Source organism: Labrus bergylta, chromosome 20, assembly GCF_963930695.1.
Source record: "Labrus bergylta chromosome 20, fLabBer1.1, whole genome shotgun sequence".
Lineage (NCBI taxonomy): Eukaryota > Metazoa > Chordata > Actinopteri > Labriformes > Labridae > Labrus > Labrus bergylta.
The window spans coordinates 9,751,853-9,769,288 of record NC_089214.1 but is presented as its reverse complement, the minus strand read 5'-3'; the positions used below and the strand labels follow the sequence as shown (position 1 = coordinate 9,769,288).

At 39.4% G+C, this 17,436-nt stretch overlaps 1 protein-coding gene across 2 annotated transcripts in view; it reads left to right on the top strand.

Moving 5' to 3' along the window:
• dipk1c (divergent protein kinase domain 1C) overlaps positions 1-2,674 on the top strand; it is a 37,310-nt gene extending 34,636 nt beyond the window's left edge. For both annotated transcript variants that reach the window (XM_020644857.3, XM_020644850.3), the window contains 2 exons: positions 276-350; positions 507-2,674. In XM_020644857.3, coding sequence (XP_020500513.1) covers positions 276-350; positions 507-737 — 306 coding nt within the window. In that variant the 3' untranslated portion in view covers positions 738-2,674. The remainder of the gene's footprint in view (positions 1-275; positions 351-506) is intronic.
• Positions 2,675-17,436: the final 14,762 nt, after the last annotated feature.

Here is a 17,436-nt window from a genome sequence, read left to right as displayed (position 1 = left end):
TGTCAGTCATCTGTGAGGAGAAAGGAGGCATTGTCATTTCAACTGAGTGTGCAGTGTGTGTGTGTTTGTGTGTGTTTCCGTCAGCTTGTGAGGAAATCATCACAGGTAGAAACAGAACGATGTCGTCTGCATAATGACAGCGAAACAGGTTTATATTAAGGATTCTTTGTTGTTTTTTAGTCTTTTATCTCCTTTTCTGCTTATTTCACCATCAACTCTGCCTTTTTTTCTTCAGTTTATATTCCTCTCAGTGTCTCTCTCCTTTTTCTCTGCAGGTGATCTGTGAGAAGATCTTCAGGCCGTGGTTTTCTCCCACGCTGCTTGGGGCCAAAGCAGGGCTCCCTCTGCAGGTAGTCATAGTAGTTGTAATTGCAATAGTTAATTGCAGGTGTATTTTGTTCACTGTATGTTACTACATTAATCTTCTGTATTTAAAAATAAAGGCATTTCATATTAGTACACTGTCATGTTTCTGCATCTAAACTGTTTTCTGTGTTTCTCTGAAGGTGGAGCTGCAGCGAGCGGTACAGGAGTGTTCAGAAACAGAAGGCGGTGGGGACGACAAAGAGGAGGATGGGGGAAGAAGAGGAAGAGGAGGAGAGGCAGAGAAAGGTGGAGGTGTCCATCAGCGTCTCCTCAACATCCTGAATCGTCTCCTCCAGGAAGGAGCAGCTTCAGGGGAGAGAGGAGCATCCTGGGAGGGGAAAGGTCACGTCCACACGGCTCTGAACTTCTAATTTAAGTACTATGAAGACAGTGCCCTACGAAGGGTCCTATAGAGAAGAACAAACCTTTCCAGAAGGAGTTACGGTTTAAAAAAAAGTTAATAAGGGTCTTCTAGGGTGTGTTTTCCTCCAGATGTTTGTAGAACGCAGACTGCTTCATCATTGAAACCAATGATGTAAAGAAAAGAAAATAATTGTTTACATGCTTGCTGAAGGGAATGAGTCAGTCCCGTGGATGATTTTGGTGAAGAGACACAGTTTAAGCCAGCAAAGTGAGAGAATCAGAATCCATATCTACAAGGAGTATGATTTCTAACAAATATGGACAATTTCTGAGACATCATTTTGATAACATCTGGTTAAACGTGAACTAGATTATAGACTCTAAGAACAAAGAGGGTGGACTCCCCTCTTAAGACGCTTTTTAGATTGAAGAACTTGTGTGGCCAGCACTGATCCAACATTAAAATGCCCCAACACCTTTGGGAAGAACTGGACTGTGAGGCAGACCTCCAAGATTTTGTGTCCTAGTTTCTGTTGTTTTTTGCAGGGGCAAAAACTTGGATTTCATGTGAGCAAGTTTCTTGATGTAAATATTGAAAATGTTGTGATATTGCAGAGACATCACTTTTGATTTTGTGATGCTGAATCTTGGGTTTTAGGACTGAAGTTCTGAGTGAGAGAGCTCAGCGATGCCTTATTTGTCTTCTCATTAGAGGAGTTTAATTTGGATCCAGTGAACAAGGATCCTCTCTAATTATTCCTAATGTTATCAATCCTACTAGTCTCAGTGAGATTGAAAAATGTACTGTAAATACTAAAGTTACAATAGGTTTAGTTTAAAGGTCAATTGAATGTCTTAGTGAGTCTTTAGGCTTTTAGGACAGGATTTCATTCTTTTTTTTTGTTTTGTTTTGTTTTGTCATTTTAACATTTGATAGTGATGCAGTGTTGATTAATCCCAAACTTTAGATTCAAATGTGATGAAAAAAGATGTTGATCAAAAATAAATCCAAATTTAAAAATGTAGCTGGTAAAACAACAAAGCAACTCAAAGCAATACAAATCCCAAAAATATATATATTTTTTTTTTTTTGAGTCACTGTTGAGATTTAAGCTTCCATGATGCTTCTTCAATAAGGAAAGCAGATTGACTTAACCCAAGACCTGACTTTCCAACTACTTCTGTTAAAGTTCTTCCATAAAACAGAATAATTAAACTTTGGACACAACCTTATTGGTGGTGATGCTTACATATTTTAACAAAATGTTTTTTTTAGTGCTACAAACACCTTACATTACATAAGAAGTAGAATAAAAGGTCTCAAAAGTTAAATCAATGCAGAAGTGCCTTGAATGAACATTCTTACAAATGGCATACAGGGGGTGCCCCCACTAACTGTATGGCACCCGTCATGGGCTTCAAAACTCTGGTTCAGAAACTAATCAGTGACATTGCTGAGACTAAGTCCATGATAAGTCCAGTAATTCAGTTTGAATTTTACAGCACTTGATCAGGATTTTCAACGATTTATTCATCTGAAGCACTTATTCTAAACCCTCCATATGTTGTATCAGTCTCAAAGTTGAAAGTTTAGTTTTTTAACATTTGTGAGTGACTGAGCAGCTTCAAACTAAACATCATCCATGAGTTTAGTCTTGAGAACACTCCTCAACTCTCTTCCTCAGTTTTCAATGTGTCTACTCACAGACAGGCCTTTTAGAGAAGATATTTAATTACTTCATCTTTCCAGGATTAAGTCTGAAAACAGTAGACAACTACACACTTCAGGAAGTTTATTTATAGATTTCTGTGTATTTTATTATTTTCTTTGTTTTGTCTTTTAGCACTTTTTGAGGTGTGTTCCTTGCCATCATTGTCTTATATCATCTATTTTGTTGTGTTGTTGTGAAATGTGAAGAACAATAAAACGTTGGTCATAACAGAACAGTAGAGAAGAATGCAAGTTAAGTCTTCCACATTTGCTTCAGTCTCAAACATTAGGGATTACTCCCACTTCTTATTGACAGTCTATGATTAAGTTCAACATGATGACAGTATCTGAGACATGAAAGATTACATTAATTCAGACCATTAGCAACTGCTAACATTAGCATTCAGCTACCAGAAATAAAAAAGCTGGAAATAGATCAAACAAGTTTAACCTCAGGCTCAAATGATTAATACTAGTGTTGTAGTCGAGATCACACTAACAGAGACCAAGACATATGTTTGAACAAGAGTACTCCGAGACCAAGACATTTAGGGATTGAGACTAAGGCAAGACCAAGACCAAGACCAAGACCAAGGCAGGGCGAGACCGAGAGAAGACAAAGACCATAAATATCTCTGAACAATCATCATCTTGTGTGCAGCAGGCGTCTCACTCTCTTAGACCGTAACACCGGGAAGGTTGCGTCTGTAACCAGGGGATTATGAATTAATTGAAGTTATTTGTTCTTTCAGAAAGGTGTGTTTTCCTTCTAATCACAGTAATGACGGTGATCAGTGGTGGTCGTGATTTTATATCCGGAGTCCACCTGTCAGGAAAGGGGGAAGTGGGACATTGGTGTGGACCAAGGGTTGTCTTAAAGTTGTCACAGAAGGATAACCACAAAAATCGCAAACAATTGATTGGAGAGGGGGGGAATAAACAAAGGAATTATAAAGAGCCAAAACAACCTTCTAAATTAAATAATGCACTGCAAATGATTCACTAAAGCACTACTGCCAAGCAGCTGACTCAAAACTAAATTATCCAGTAGACCCAGAAAATACTTAACAAAATCAAAGGCTGCAAGGGAGGCCTTAAAAGTTAACACAAAAGGATCAGGTATAGCAATGAAACTACCCAGCACCCCAAGTGATTCACTGAGAGACTAGCAATGGAAAACAAATACACCAGAAGTTCTTCGTGTTTATGCGGACACACACACACACACACACACACACACACACAACAAGCGAAACCACAGGGTGAACCTCTCACTACCTCTATAGGTGAGATACTGAGTCAGCACAGAGCACTGGAGTCCAAGTAAATATATAAGCGCCCCACACCTGGTGTTCATCAAGGCCCAATCAGCCACAAACACACCTGACTCTGCTCTGAATTGTTTCCTTCACCAACCTCAGTGAGATGCTAGAGAGAGTGCCCTCACCCCTAAATCGCCAGTGTTAAGACGTGCATCAACTTACTAAAATGTGCATGCAATTTATAAAACGGGTGTACAAAATAGAAACTGCACTTACGTTTAAAAGAAAAGATATCTATTTCACCTTCCAGGCTCTGTATCGTTCCCTGCAGAGAGGTTGAAACCTGCTTAAATTCCCCTGAGATGTTCCTTTTTGCCCTGGCCACATGTGGATGCACTGAGGTCATGATAGATTAAACATGAGAAGAAAAATGACTCAACATTACCATGACTTCATAATCTGAGCATAAATGACTCTAACAGCCATCAGAAGAAGCCGTGTGTTTTAGATTCATTTCACACTGAGAACTGATCATATTTTCAGGCTTCAAACATTGAGTTTACATCTGGTCCAACCGTGTCATTATTTTGTAAATATAGCAGCCTTATTTTGTGTTTTGAATTCTCTGTCCAGATGCAGGGAGGATGTGTCTGACATTGTTGTGTCTACCGTCATTCTCCTGTTGCCTCTTGACTTCAGAAACACAGTAACCTGGTCATCTCAGAGGCCTGTGTCTGGAGAATTATAGATCTGTATCAGCACTGATGAACATTTATTTTTTGTTTCTTACCTTTAACATTGGCTCAGCATGGAAACTGTTAAAACCCACAGAGGGGACTTAAAATATCAAGCTCTGAACTTTATTTGTGTTTCTCAGACAGCTGAGTTTACTCACACGAGGTCCTGATGTGTCCCTGGTGTACATTTACTCGCTTAGATTATTTTCTGGATACTAAAGAAAGAAAGAGGGGCAGGAAAAAGGGATAAAGTGATGTCACCACATTGGTTTAATGGAAATTATTTACATGGAAATCTGTATTTGCTCTGCTGGCTCTCAGTCAAACTCACTCTGGCATCTTTCCACTGTTTTCTTTTCAGGAACGCAGACTGGAAAAACAGCCCTCCTACTTAGACAGAAAAAAAGTTATTACTTGTGGGATTTTTTACAGGAGAGCAGCAGGAAGAGACACTCTGATCTTCTTTATGTTGAGTCTCACTGAGGAAACTTTAGTTCTGAGTTTTTAGAAATTTGGCTTTAACAGTCTGCCATCAGTTTCCTCACGCTTAGATTCCATTGCAAACATGCAGAGCTGCTTTACTTTTGGTTTCACGGCTTATTAGACACCAAAACACTGCATAGCTGTTTAAACTCTGAGACAGTTAATATTAATCAACCACCATTTTATCCTCTGTATACACAAGTCTGCAAATCTATCAGTCTATTTCTTTCAGCCTCTCTAGTTCCCCCTATAACCTGTAATATGGGGGTTCCTCAAGGTAGCATCCTGGGTCCCTTGCCCTTGCTTTTGTGAATCTCCTAGATGTGTATACATACTCTAATTGTTTATTATATGACGATGACATTCATTTTTCTTTCTGATCCAAATCCTGATGACATAAATTCAAAACTCTCCTTTGAGATAGAAAACTATCTTTTTCTAACTCTATTCATTTCCCAAGTCAAACAAATATCTTGGATTATTCAGTGATTCGCATCTTACTTTTCAAAATCACATTCACAATTTAAGAAGCTCAACCAGAGACTCTATGTTTATAACAAGATCAGACAATATTTCATCCAACATATCTATATGCAATAATTCTCTCAACAATATCCTTCTGTCTCCCAATTTGGTATTTTACCATGAAGGAAACCATTGAGCCTATCGATAGACTTTATAATGAAGCTTATAAGATTCATAGCAACCTTCCCCTTTGGACCCATCAATGTAACATCATGACTTCTCAGAATTAGATAAATATTCATGCTATTACATTTTGCTATCAGATCCATAACAATAACTCGTCTGCAGTACTAAGTGCATCATTAGATCACTCTCACAAGCATTAGTACTGGCTAATAAAAGCAGTTATGATCAGCAAACATTTTTTCATATTTCCACTTAAATCTCAAAACTTGATTGTGTTTTTCTACTTCAAATGTCTTTTTTTTGTTTGTTTTGTGCAGCTGCTTTCTGCCAATGTGATTGTGCTCTCTCTTAGTTTTGCTGGGTCATAATCTCCCCGCTGTAGGCTCACGTGTTGTGATACAGAACGAAGTGAAACTTTTTAAAACACGGATCCCCCAAGGCACAGTTAGGAAAAATAAAAAGCTGCTCTTTTATTCATTAATTTTTAAAGATTAATTGTTGGGTTTTTCATTATTTTCTGTCTGTCTGTTTGTCAGTCCGACTCTCTCTCTCTATCTCTCTCTTAGTTGAGTGTGATGTTCATCAAACTGTACTGACCCCTCTTAAAACAAAAATAACCAGCCAGTAAAACGATCACTGTATACCATGTGTCACAGAAAATGAATCACAATCTGGATCATGTTTAAATTTTCATATTGTTTGCCATTCGTACAAGTCCATAAAGAAAACAAAATAATGGCATACCAAATTATATATCAGCTTTACATATAGGCTACTTGCTAAATGATCTATGTAGGGCTGGAATGGTGCAGAAACAAATAGTATTCAAGGATTGCATTCATTATTGTGTACAAAGCACAAACAGGACAAAAAGACTAGATAAGAATCATAAAGTTAATCATAAAGTTCTGCAGAAAAACAAAAATTGGTGAATCAAAACTGACCAGAATGCAGGAAAAGAAATGTAAGCTGCTTAAAATGTTCTGGGTGAGACCCCCCAGACCCCCCCTTTCCATGGTGCCAACTAAACAGCATATTGGGCCAATTTGACTTTGTAATGGCATGGATGCTCTGTTCGGATCATCACCCATGGTTCGTGGCCACATAGGAGGTAATGTGTTTGAGTTTGTGTCAGTCAGATGTTTAGCTTGGGTTGCATTTGTAGGTATCAGTTGGCATGCATTTTGCATGCGCCGTAATGCCTTCAATATGATACATTAAAATAAAACATTTTGGACCTCATTATTTTCTAAACCCTGGTTACAACCCTGGCAGTAAGTACAACTTTACATTCATTCTGGCTCAGACTGAGCAGGGTATACTCTCTGGACACTTTCTATGTCAGTCTGTGAGGTTTCTCTTTCCAGTCCCAACTTGTAGCCATCATGCAGGAGGAGACAAGCTGAGCTCCTGGAATTCTTCCTGTCTGCCAAAAGAAGGAAATTAGACTTCAGCTTCATGCTTCTTCAGGTTGAAATCTTCAAAGATGTATGATGTGTGTTGATTAGCCCATTTTATGAGCCACACAGTCTGATTAATCAAAGATGGGTTTGAAGCTTTAAAGTCCCGCTCTTGTTTTTTTTTTGCAAGAGGAGATAAATGATCCAGTTGTGTTCAGGCTGGTAGTTTGATTTCTACCCTCAGGGTTTACAGATCTGTTAATCATCACATGTTGGTCTACCTGCATGCAAATTTTAAATTTTAAATTTTAAATGAGACACTCAAAGAAATCCAGGTTTCACTGCAACGATGTGGAGACTCTTTTCAATACAGTAAACAGAGGAGACCAAATAGTGATTTATTTATTTTTAACTTTATTTTAATTTTATAAACAGTCTCAATGTATCATGTCAAAGCAAAGACATTTTTTTTTATTACTTGCTTAAATGTTGAGTCTGGAAAAACACCACGTGCATTTTATATCATAATCACATGACGTCACGTTCAGGGTGGGACGCCCCAAATGTTGTTTCTGTGACTTGCTGTTATGCTCCAGGTTAAAGTCATGTTGATGTCACAAATCTGAGCAACGGGTTTCATTTCAAAGCTTCCTGATTGATGAGAAAGTACACTGACAATGGATACTGAAAATCTGGAGACTCAACTGGCCACTGTATGAGTTAAAACATATTAAATAACCCGTTAGCTACTGCTAATGTTAGCATTCAGCCACTTTAAGTTTGTGAGTCATGGATATGATATGAAATGCATTTATTTAGTCTAGATACAAAAACGTATTTAGTGCAGAATGATTTAAGCCTGAGGTCAAACTTGTTGGATCTTTTTCTAGCTTACAGTTTCATAATAAAAGTCAGACCTACAGTGTCTGGCTGTAACGTACTGTAAACTGTATTTTTGGTTAGGGAACATAAATATAAATGAACAGTGACATAATGTTAACACCGCTAAAGTATTTGGCTAATTAAATTATCAATTTGCTTGTGTTAATGTTGAAAAAGAACATTTTATCGACTTCATGGATTATAAAGTAATGTGAAAATAACAGTGGAGCTTTAAGGGAGATGTGCACAGTTAATGTAACATCATAAACTGGGAAAAAGATCCAACAAGTTTACTTCAGACTCAAATCATTTTGCTGTATTTTCTTTAATATGGCCCATTGTGTCTTCTGGTTTTCAGTATTCATTGCCTGTGTACTTTCTCATCACTCGAGAATCTTAAAAATGAAAACATTACTGCCTAAGGAATCAACATACCCAGCAACAACTTACCCGCTCCCAGAAATGTTTAATGTGGACTCAACATACAGAGAGCCCCGTCACAGCACAAAACACAGAGTCATTTTGGTCCGTGTTAAATCTATTGCTGCATGTGTGTGTGTGTGTGTGTAACGTTCTCTCTGAGCTCTCTGTGAGTCGGACGTTTTAAGTCTGACTGTGTAATTAATTGATGAGGGAGTCTGGTTCATTCTCAATCCGAGCTCTGCTGCTCGGCTCCACTTCAATTAAAGAACGAGGAGATAAGAGGTGATAAAACGGCTCGATGGTGCCGTTCTTTGGAAACTCATTTCACACCGCGTTAGGTCTGAGAGGAGGACAGACAGACAGACAGACAGACAGACAGACAGACAGACTGAGATAGAGAGTTATAACTGATTGCTGGATCTACAAAAACTCACAGAAGCAGTTAGTTTTGTCCCTTTACAGGTTTACACGATTTGCTTTGGCTTCTTTCCCCATTGGATAAAAAAAAATCCAATTTGAGAGAAAGTAAAGATAAATCAGAACGCTGCAGGGTTTCTGCACAATGTAAGACTTTTTGAGATCCAAATAAAGAAAAGGGTAAGGCCATTTTTAATGATAATAATCAACTACAATTATAACGTCATTTAAATCTGAAGCAAATTTCAAAGTGCTACAAAATACACACACACACACACACACACAGGTGATGAAGCGTTTCTAACATCATCTGGCTGAAGTTGTTACTGCTTCTCTGATCTTCAGACTTCAAAGAGGCCCAGTAGCCTTCAGTGTGTGTGTGTGTGTGTGTGTGTGTGTGTGTGTGTGTGTGTGTGTGTGTGTGTGTGTGTGTGTGTGTGTGTGTGTGTGTGTGTGTGTGTGTGTGTGTGTGTGTGTGTTTGTTGCACGTACAGACAAGTGTTTACAGATGAGCTGTACAGAAGCAAATATGTGTTGTATATATACTTCCCTACCGTAAATAAGAAACGTTTGCCACAAGTAAACCATTTTTTTTATAGATACAGACTGTGGAATGGGTATTTATTCTAAATAGTTCATCAAAACACAAATACATGAATAAATAAAAACACACTGTATGAGCCAGCTCGTGTACACACATTGAATCAAAACGTTGCTTCATGAGAAACGTTGTGCCGAATCTTACTTTCTTGTAACGCTGGTATTTGTTTTTGTATGACAAATCTGTTTCCATAAATATTGATTATCAGAAGTTAACTTGACAGAAAATTACAAAACTTTTATACTCTTCATGTTAATCCTTGTGCTCTTTACCGTATAGGCCCGAATATAAAAGAAAATCTTGTTTTTAATAAAGAAAACCATTTTATTTGAAAATAATTTTCAAACACAATGGATAAAACCAGGTAGGTTGTTGTTCTTCACGTTTGCCTTTTAGATTAAATTGTCACATGACGTTTTTGTTTTCATGTAATAAATATAAGGAAAGGCTTCATCTTAGTCTTAAGACTCTTTTAATATGATGTGTAAGAGTTGTGTGATTCATGGTTTGGGTGGTTCACAGAATAATTTAAGACAGCAGGATGCTTCATTTCGGGGACGTTAAGAATCACATCCAGGCGAGAAACAGGGATATGAGTTGATTTGGTCTCTGTAAAGCTGCAGGTTTTGAACTCACAGAGCTTTCTGGAAGTCATCAAAGAGGAAGTGGAGAACGTGTGTGTGTGCTTTAATGTAACCTGGAGTTATTATCAGGCCCTCGACACGACCCAGAGGCCCGTGACTGATGTATGTAAGAGCACATGATCTGAGTAAACACTATCACATGTTCAGACCTGAGCTGATCACAACACAGATCTGATTTCAACACAAGGCGGTCACATCTTGTGAGTTTCTGACGTTTAACTCTAAAACCCAGCGGTGTAACTGACTGTGATATAAAAACAACCTCTGGATGCAGATTTTGATCCCAGGTTTGGACTTTTGACCTTAAAATCCAGTTTAGGCTTACAGTTTGTAAACTGATGTGGTGCCACAGTGCCTTAAAGCAACACTTTGAACCACTGACAGCTGCACTTTGAAGCGTGGAGATAATTTCCTGTCTGGCAGGTTTGAACTTGTGCATCTTCTTCACAAGGTAAATGTAGACAATGGATAAATACAGGACGAGTGACAACATTAAGAACGTTTCTGAGTAGAATGAAGGCGAGGAAAAATGGACGTACTTTCTGGATGAAAGGTTATGCTGTAGGAAGCAGTGCATCCTTCATTTAGCGGGACAGAGCGTAAATGTGCAAGAGAGGACTTTTTTTTTTCTCTTCCTAGCAGTGATACTCTTCTATTGTTCCACTTCTAGCTTTGGGAAAAGAAAAGAGGGCTGAGTCAAACGTTGGACCGCCATTGAGCTCTGCCCCAAATCTCACACTGCAGTGAGGGGTACTTGGTTTGAAAAAGACTGAATGAGTCATTGTTTACAACCATAAGGAGGCAGCGTTGTTCTCCAAGTTCAGTTCTTTTGTTGTTTCTTCTTCTCTGGACGTCCATGACAGCTGCAGATGTTTCAGCTAGGAGGTCTGCGCTGCAGTCAAACGATAAGCAGATGACACAGAGATACTTCTTACTGAATAAAAAGAGTCCTGATGCTTTCTGAAGCTTTTTCATGTTAGCAGCTGAAAAGAAACATGAACTCCACAGTCTGCAGCTGTTTGCTCCTAAATACTTTCAGGGCCTGAATCCCTTAAGGATGGCACCCGCTGAACCTGTGCAAATGAGTCAAAGACACGCCGTCTAATATTTCAAAACGTATACAAAGCAAATAGCGTCTCTGTGCACTGTGCGGGCCAGACATATTTAAATCAAGTATCATGCAGTCAGTCAGGGAAAAATTTGCATTTTTCTATGAAATTCAGCCTCATTACTCCCACTCTGTACCACACACTCAGAGTTGGTGGTAACTGCACCAGTGATCAGGAAAAAATGTCCACCTCTGTATGACTTCGAGTCTGTATGTATGACTCTGACATTACTATATACTAATAAATCAGTCCAGACATATTGTAATTATTGTACAGGTTTTATTTTACAATCAATCTCTTTAAACAACTGTCTAAAAACAACAGTATGTAAAAGTTCCCACATCCCTCTGGGAACAAGGGAAGTGATGCAGAGTGATTAACCAGCTGGACTCCTGACCCCATTGGTTCAAATATCAAACTAACTGTTGGTGTAACTTTACAATCCCCTCGAGCTCCACTTTACCTCCCTGACACGTGCTGAGACCTCGGGTCACTGGACTCTTTTTGCTTTAAAAAAAAAAGTTTGTGCATGAAGGGGAAAAATGAAAGCAGAGTTTGAGGTTTGAGCTGTCTCCTGCTCAGTGTGAAGGGTTAAATTCAAAGTGAGAGTTTTATCCATGAGGAGCCGCGGGCTGCAACTTTCATCTGCTGCTCCTCTTAATGAATCCGACTTCAGCAGCAGAGTTCAGCCTCCTCCAGGCTTTTTAATTCATCACTCCAGCCGCGGAGCATTCATTACATCCACCTGACAGAGGAGGAAAGTGGAGGACATTTGTCAAAGCTGCACATCACATTCTCCTTTTGTATTACATTACACATGCTGGATTAAAACCAAGTTTGAATACTCAAAAGTGGAAGAAATATCATTCATAAATTCTTAAATCAAAGTCTTTATTCTGTGCTAAGCTAAGCTAATGCCATCTTAACATAAAATACATAAAGTGAGATCAATCTCGTTATCTAAAGTGTATACATTTGTTTCCTAAAATGTTTCTCTTTGCACACTTTGGAGGCTCATTTCCACTGCGCAAACATACCACGCAGGTAATATGGAGTTAGGCTTAAGGATATTGGCATCCTAACATTTGCATATGAATTCTTAATTTAGGCCTAAAATACTTAAAAACGTTCTATCTAACCTCCCCTATATATCCTTCTCCTAAGTCTGAAGTTTAAATAAAAAGTGCATCACTGTAAGGCAAACAAGGACAGAAAGATGTGGAAATACAGAAAGAGAGAATCAGACAGAAAATAAAGTCTCAGAGGTTTTTCTCTCAAGGAAATAGTAAAGAAAGCAGAAGAGAATTTCTTTGATAAAATAAACTTCAAACAGACTCGGCGCCAAAGAGGAGCTCTGATGTTTGGTTATAAACTCTGCGGTCGTATCACTGACTTTATAAAAATAGCAGACAGTGACTTCAAACCAAACTGTCTTTAAGAGAAGAGCTGGAGCGCGACCATACACGCTGTGCAGACTTCCTTTATAAAAGTATTTATCGTCATGGTTTGTCTCTGTCTTAACTACCAAGCAAACGGTTTGACTGTGTTGGAAATTGTCTGTTTATGGAACCTTAGAAAAAGTTGAGTTAGTAACGCTGCACCGTTAAAACATGCCACGGTAAGTAATTGTCTGTCTGTGGTCAATATGGTATTAAAAAAATACAGAATGTCCTCGATCAGGGAGCGGGGACAAGTGTTATGCCAGGAAATTACTCAACAAGCACCTGACAAAAACAAGTAACCATCTACCTACTTAAACAGGATGTAATGAAAAAGGAGATCCAACCCACCCACGCCCCCCTCCAGTCTAATCAGGCTTCTTTTCTTCACTGGAGGAATTGCAGTTTTTTGGGGCTTAACAGTTTTTCATATGGGGATTGATTCACAGCAGGTTACCATTCAATGGCATCTTGCAGCAAACATCAAGCAGCCAAAGAAACAGTAAATGCAGAATGAAAACGAGGGTAAAATGGATTTTGAGATTGACAGGCGGATTGGTTCAGCGTCGGCAGAAATGCGGCCGTTGTGTCAGACTGTTGAAGAAGGAGCTGAGCCGGAAGGCAAAGCTATAGATTTACTATCAATCTTTGTTCCAACCTTTAACTGTGGACACGAGCTTTGTGTAGTGACCGAAAAAATAAGATTGCAGATACAAGCGGCCAAGATGAGTTTCCATGGTTGTGTGCTCCGGCTAGAGACAGAGTGAGGCATCAAAAGGTGTCAGTTGAGGTGGCTCAAGGATCTGATTAGGATGCTTTCTGGACGCCTCTCTTTGGAGTCACGGCTCATCCAACTGGGAGGAGACCTAGGGGGGTAGACCCAGAGCTCACTGGAAGGACTTTATTTCTCCATCTGACCTTGGAACTCCTCAAGATCCTCCAGGTGGAGTTGAAGAATGTTGGGATGGAGAAGGACGTCTGGGTTGACTGTTGATCAGTTTACAGTCTGACAATAATGAAGAAAGACATCGTAACTGTAGACACAAAGAATCCCAAGCAGCTCTGACTGTATCCTCTGAAGCAGCTTCCAATCTCTAAAAAAAAAATCAATCGTCTTAAAAAGAGACATGATTGCAGAGGAGAAATCAATACAGGGGCTCACATGAATAATGAAGAGCTGCCGGCTCATTAGTGATGTTTCTCTGCTTTAAAACACAGCGAATAACTCAGTGAAACATGCAAACAAGCTGCAGATCAAAAGACCAAACTTCAGTCAACGGGTAAATCCATTCAAATGTGTTTCAATAAGTGTTTTTTCTTGTTTTAATCCGGTTAAGCCAATCAGTGAATCTGCTTCCAGACAGAGTGGATCGATGAGAAGGGTTGATTAAATCTATTTTCAAGAGGTTGAGTCTCAGCCTCACGCAAATGAAACCTCTTCATCTTCATGCCAGACACAGGCAGATCAATGCGGAGATAAAGTGAACAGACTGAGCATGCTCTGTTCAAGCCTTCACACAGTGACACATGGTATATGTTAGTTTATACTGTATGGTTTTAGTAGTAACCGTTCTGATACTGTAAAAGGTAGAACATCAGCAGGAGGAGGCGTGTTCAGCCATGTCTTCTGTTTGTGTGTTAATATCACAACATGAGGACATCTCCTCAACACAGACACAGCAGTTTAAAACACATACAGACAACTGAGGTGAGCAGTGAAGAGTATGAAGTAGAGAGTAGAGAAAATGCAAGCGCCAGAATGAAACACCAAGCGGTTTAATTCAAGAACCTTCCTGCTGTGAGTCGACAGTGCTCACCACCACGCCAGTGTATAATACTGCAAGGTGGAGAAAAACATCCTCTTTGACTTTTATATATATCAATGTTTCTGCAGTGCAAACACACAATGTGATGTTCAGAAGTGGAGTAAATTAAACTAAGGTCATTCAATGAATTTGAGAGTTTTAACAGAATTATTTTACAACAAAATTACTGAAAACACAATAATCTAATACACTTCTACAAAGATTGAGCAGAAGTTCAAATTCAACATCATCAGACCTAAAATCTATCCCAGCAGATGTACAAACACTTGAATGAAAAGACGTGTGTATGGAAGAAAATTGCGTCTTTGTCGGTCAACAGTCTGGTGTCTGATGGAAACTTCCAGGAAGGCCCGAAATCACCAGGTTCACTTTCACGAGAAGGTGGAGTCCACGGACACACACACAGTGAGCATGAAAGGAGCAACAAACGAGAGATTTCTGTCTTTGTTCTCGGTTGTCAGGAAACCCTTTGTCCTCGTTTTTTGTCTTTTCTTCGTGTGCGTAAACAGACGAGAAAAGGACGGAGGAGGAAGAAAAGAGGAGGATGAATCTGTGTCAGACCTGTGGGGACAGCTCGATTGTCTCCGGGGAAAGAAAAACTGCTGCACGGATAAAAGAGGGACAAAGTCATCGCCTGGAGGAAGCACGGGGAACGTCTGGGAGTGAAATGTCAGGGGACAAAAGCAGCAGATTTAGTCAGGGAGAGAAAACATGGAGGCAAAAAAGCCGTTTTCACACGAGCATCCTTTGAAAAGAAATATTCACGCTTCTGTAACAGCGCAAAATGTTGATTAACAGCAAATATTTGTTCAAATAGATCAAAGTCCAAATCAAATTAAATAAAAACATCAACAATCAGATGTACAAGTAATTTAAAAAATCATCCAATCAGCAGCTCGTTAAGTTCCAGGTCTTTTTGTGATTGGTTCCAAATAAACAGAGCTGCAGACTTTTTTTGAAATCGCGTCCTACATACTATCAAAACTTTTAGAACAGGCAGGAAGAGAAGTTCCTGGGACTGAAGATTATACGTTCCTGTACTCTTCCTTTTTTTTTTTTTAAAGATTTATTTTGGGCTTTTAATGGAGAGATAGGACAGTGGATAGAGAGTGGGGAATGACATGTGGGGAAGGAGCCACGGGCCGCCCGCTTGGAAGACTACAGCCTCCATACATGGGGCGCGCGGACTTACCAATGCACCATCAGCGCCCCCCTTTACTCTTTCTGACAGATGATGGTCAGAGGGTATGAAGGAAGCTGACCTAGACTCTGTTTTTAAAATGTAAGTCTACGTGTGGACAAAGAAGACCATCCAACACATGCATAGAGGAAACATTGATGAGTGAAGGCTTAAAAAATCAGTGATGAAGCTCAGAGCCTGCAGAGCATGTGAGCTTTGAGGCGAGGCGTGCATGTATAAAACAAAAAACGTCGTCCAGCACAGACAGTAAGGGGAAGAAACCAGTTCTCAGACGGCAGAGTTTGTTTCTAAAATCAAAACCCGGTTTCAGATTCAACATTTCTATCAGCGAGAGAGAGACTCTGTGGTCTCATTATTGTTTTCACTGTGCCTCTCACTCATTATAGATACTTTTCTGCAAGGTTTTATGATATCACGCCGACCTGCTTGTATATATTTACATATTTATATTCCTATTTACATACAATTAGCAACATGTGTGCAGGAAGCTTCAGAAGCTTCTTAATGAGGAAGCAAGAAAAGAGGCCTCATTTATAAATGTATAAAGCAGTGTTTGCTTTCCCTTCACTCCTCTTCTTCTCCTCCATCTAATCCAAATCACACACTGCTACATTGGGAGCGGGGCAGAGCTGTTTGGGGTTAGGTGCCTTGCTCAAGGGCACATTGGCAGTACTCGTGTAGTGAGCTTCACTTCAAAAACAAGAAGTCTGACCAAAGTTTTCTTCGGTTCTCAAGGTGTGAACATCTTTCCTTTTGTTTCCTGTCCTGCTGATTTGCAGCTCTCTCTTCTATCAGAGTAACTTTTAACGAGCAGCACTTCTCCCCATTAACCTTTACTGATATTTATGGTTTAAAGCGTTCAACCTTTTGGAAAACAGGACCTTCAGTTTGACCGCTAACTCTCGGTAAAACACTATGAATCAAACAACAACACACAGACAGTTAGCTAGTTCATATCCATCACTCTGACTTTCTCCTGGTTTCTGTCCCATGGAAACAAAAGAGTCTTTGTGCAGGATCTGGACTGAGTCTCTCCTCTCTGCAGGCTCGCCAACTTCTCCACTCGAGGATTCAGGAATTAGGCAATAAAAAAGGAGGCAGTCAAGATAAATCCCACAGCTTATGAAACACCCCACCCACCACCACCAGCACCAGACCTTCAGAACAAACCACAGCAGAACACTAACTGGTGACTGATTTTTTTTTTTCTTTGTGTGCCTCAAGAGTGTAACAGGGTTTCTGCACTCTTTAAAGATCAAATTGAAGACTTTTTAAGACCCAAACAAAGGAACATTCTGCACATTTTTTGACTTCATGTGGGCTTTGATTCCCATTATCCCAAGTTTAAAGTCACTTGGAATATCTTGCAGGTCACCTTATAATAATTGTCCCTGCCATCCATTAGCCGTCACTTTCATCTTGAAGACACATTTTCTTGAGCTTGCATTTTACCATCTTCTTCTCCTTCTCTCGTCCCTTCATGGTTTGTCAATGCGTACATTATAAACTGCTCTAAATGCTTTGAGTTGTCACTCATAAGAGCAAATCCACAGAGAACAATAATAATAAAACATAAAATACTAACTAGACAGTGTAGGTTACAAAAACGTATTTTCCTGGTCAAAGATCTCTCACAGCTAAAAAAAAAAATGTTTTCCTAACCTTAACTTCAATTAATTCAATGAATCTATATTAAATCTTTTGAAGGCTCCTTGGGAGCAGGCATGTCTGAAGGCTGGCCGTGCTCGCACTGCTAACGTTAGCCACACTCAGTGATTTTACTTTCTGTTGGACTGACTAGTAAATCAGTTGACTGGGATCATCTAATAATAAACTTTAGAGTTTCATCAGTGTTTCTTCAGAGAATTTCCTGATTGTTTCAGAACATTGGAAGAGCTCTTGAAGTGATTTAGAGCCCAGA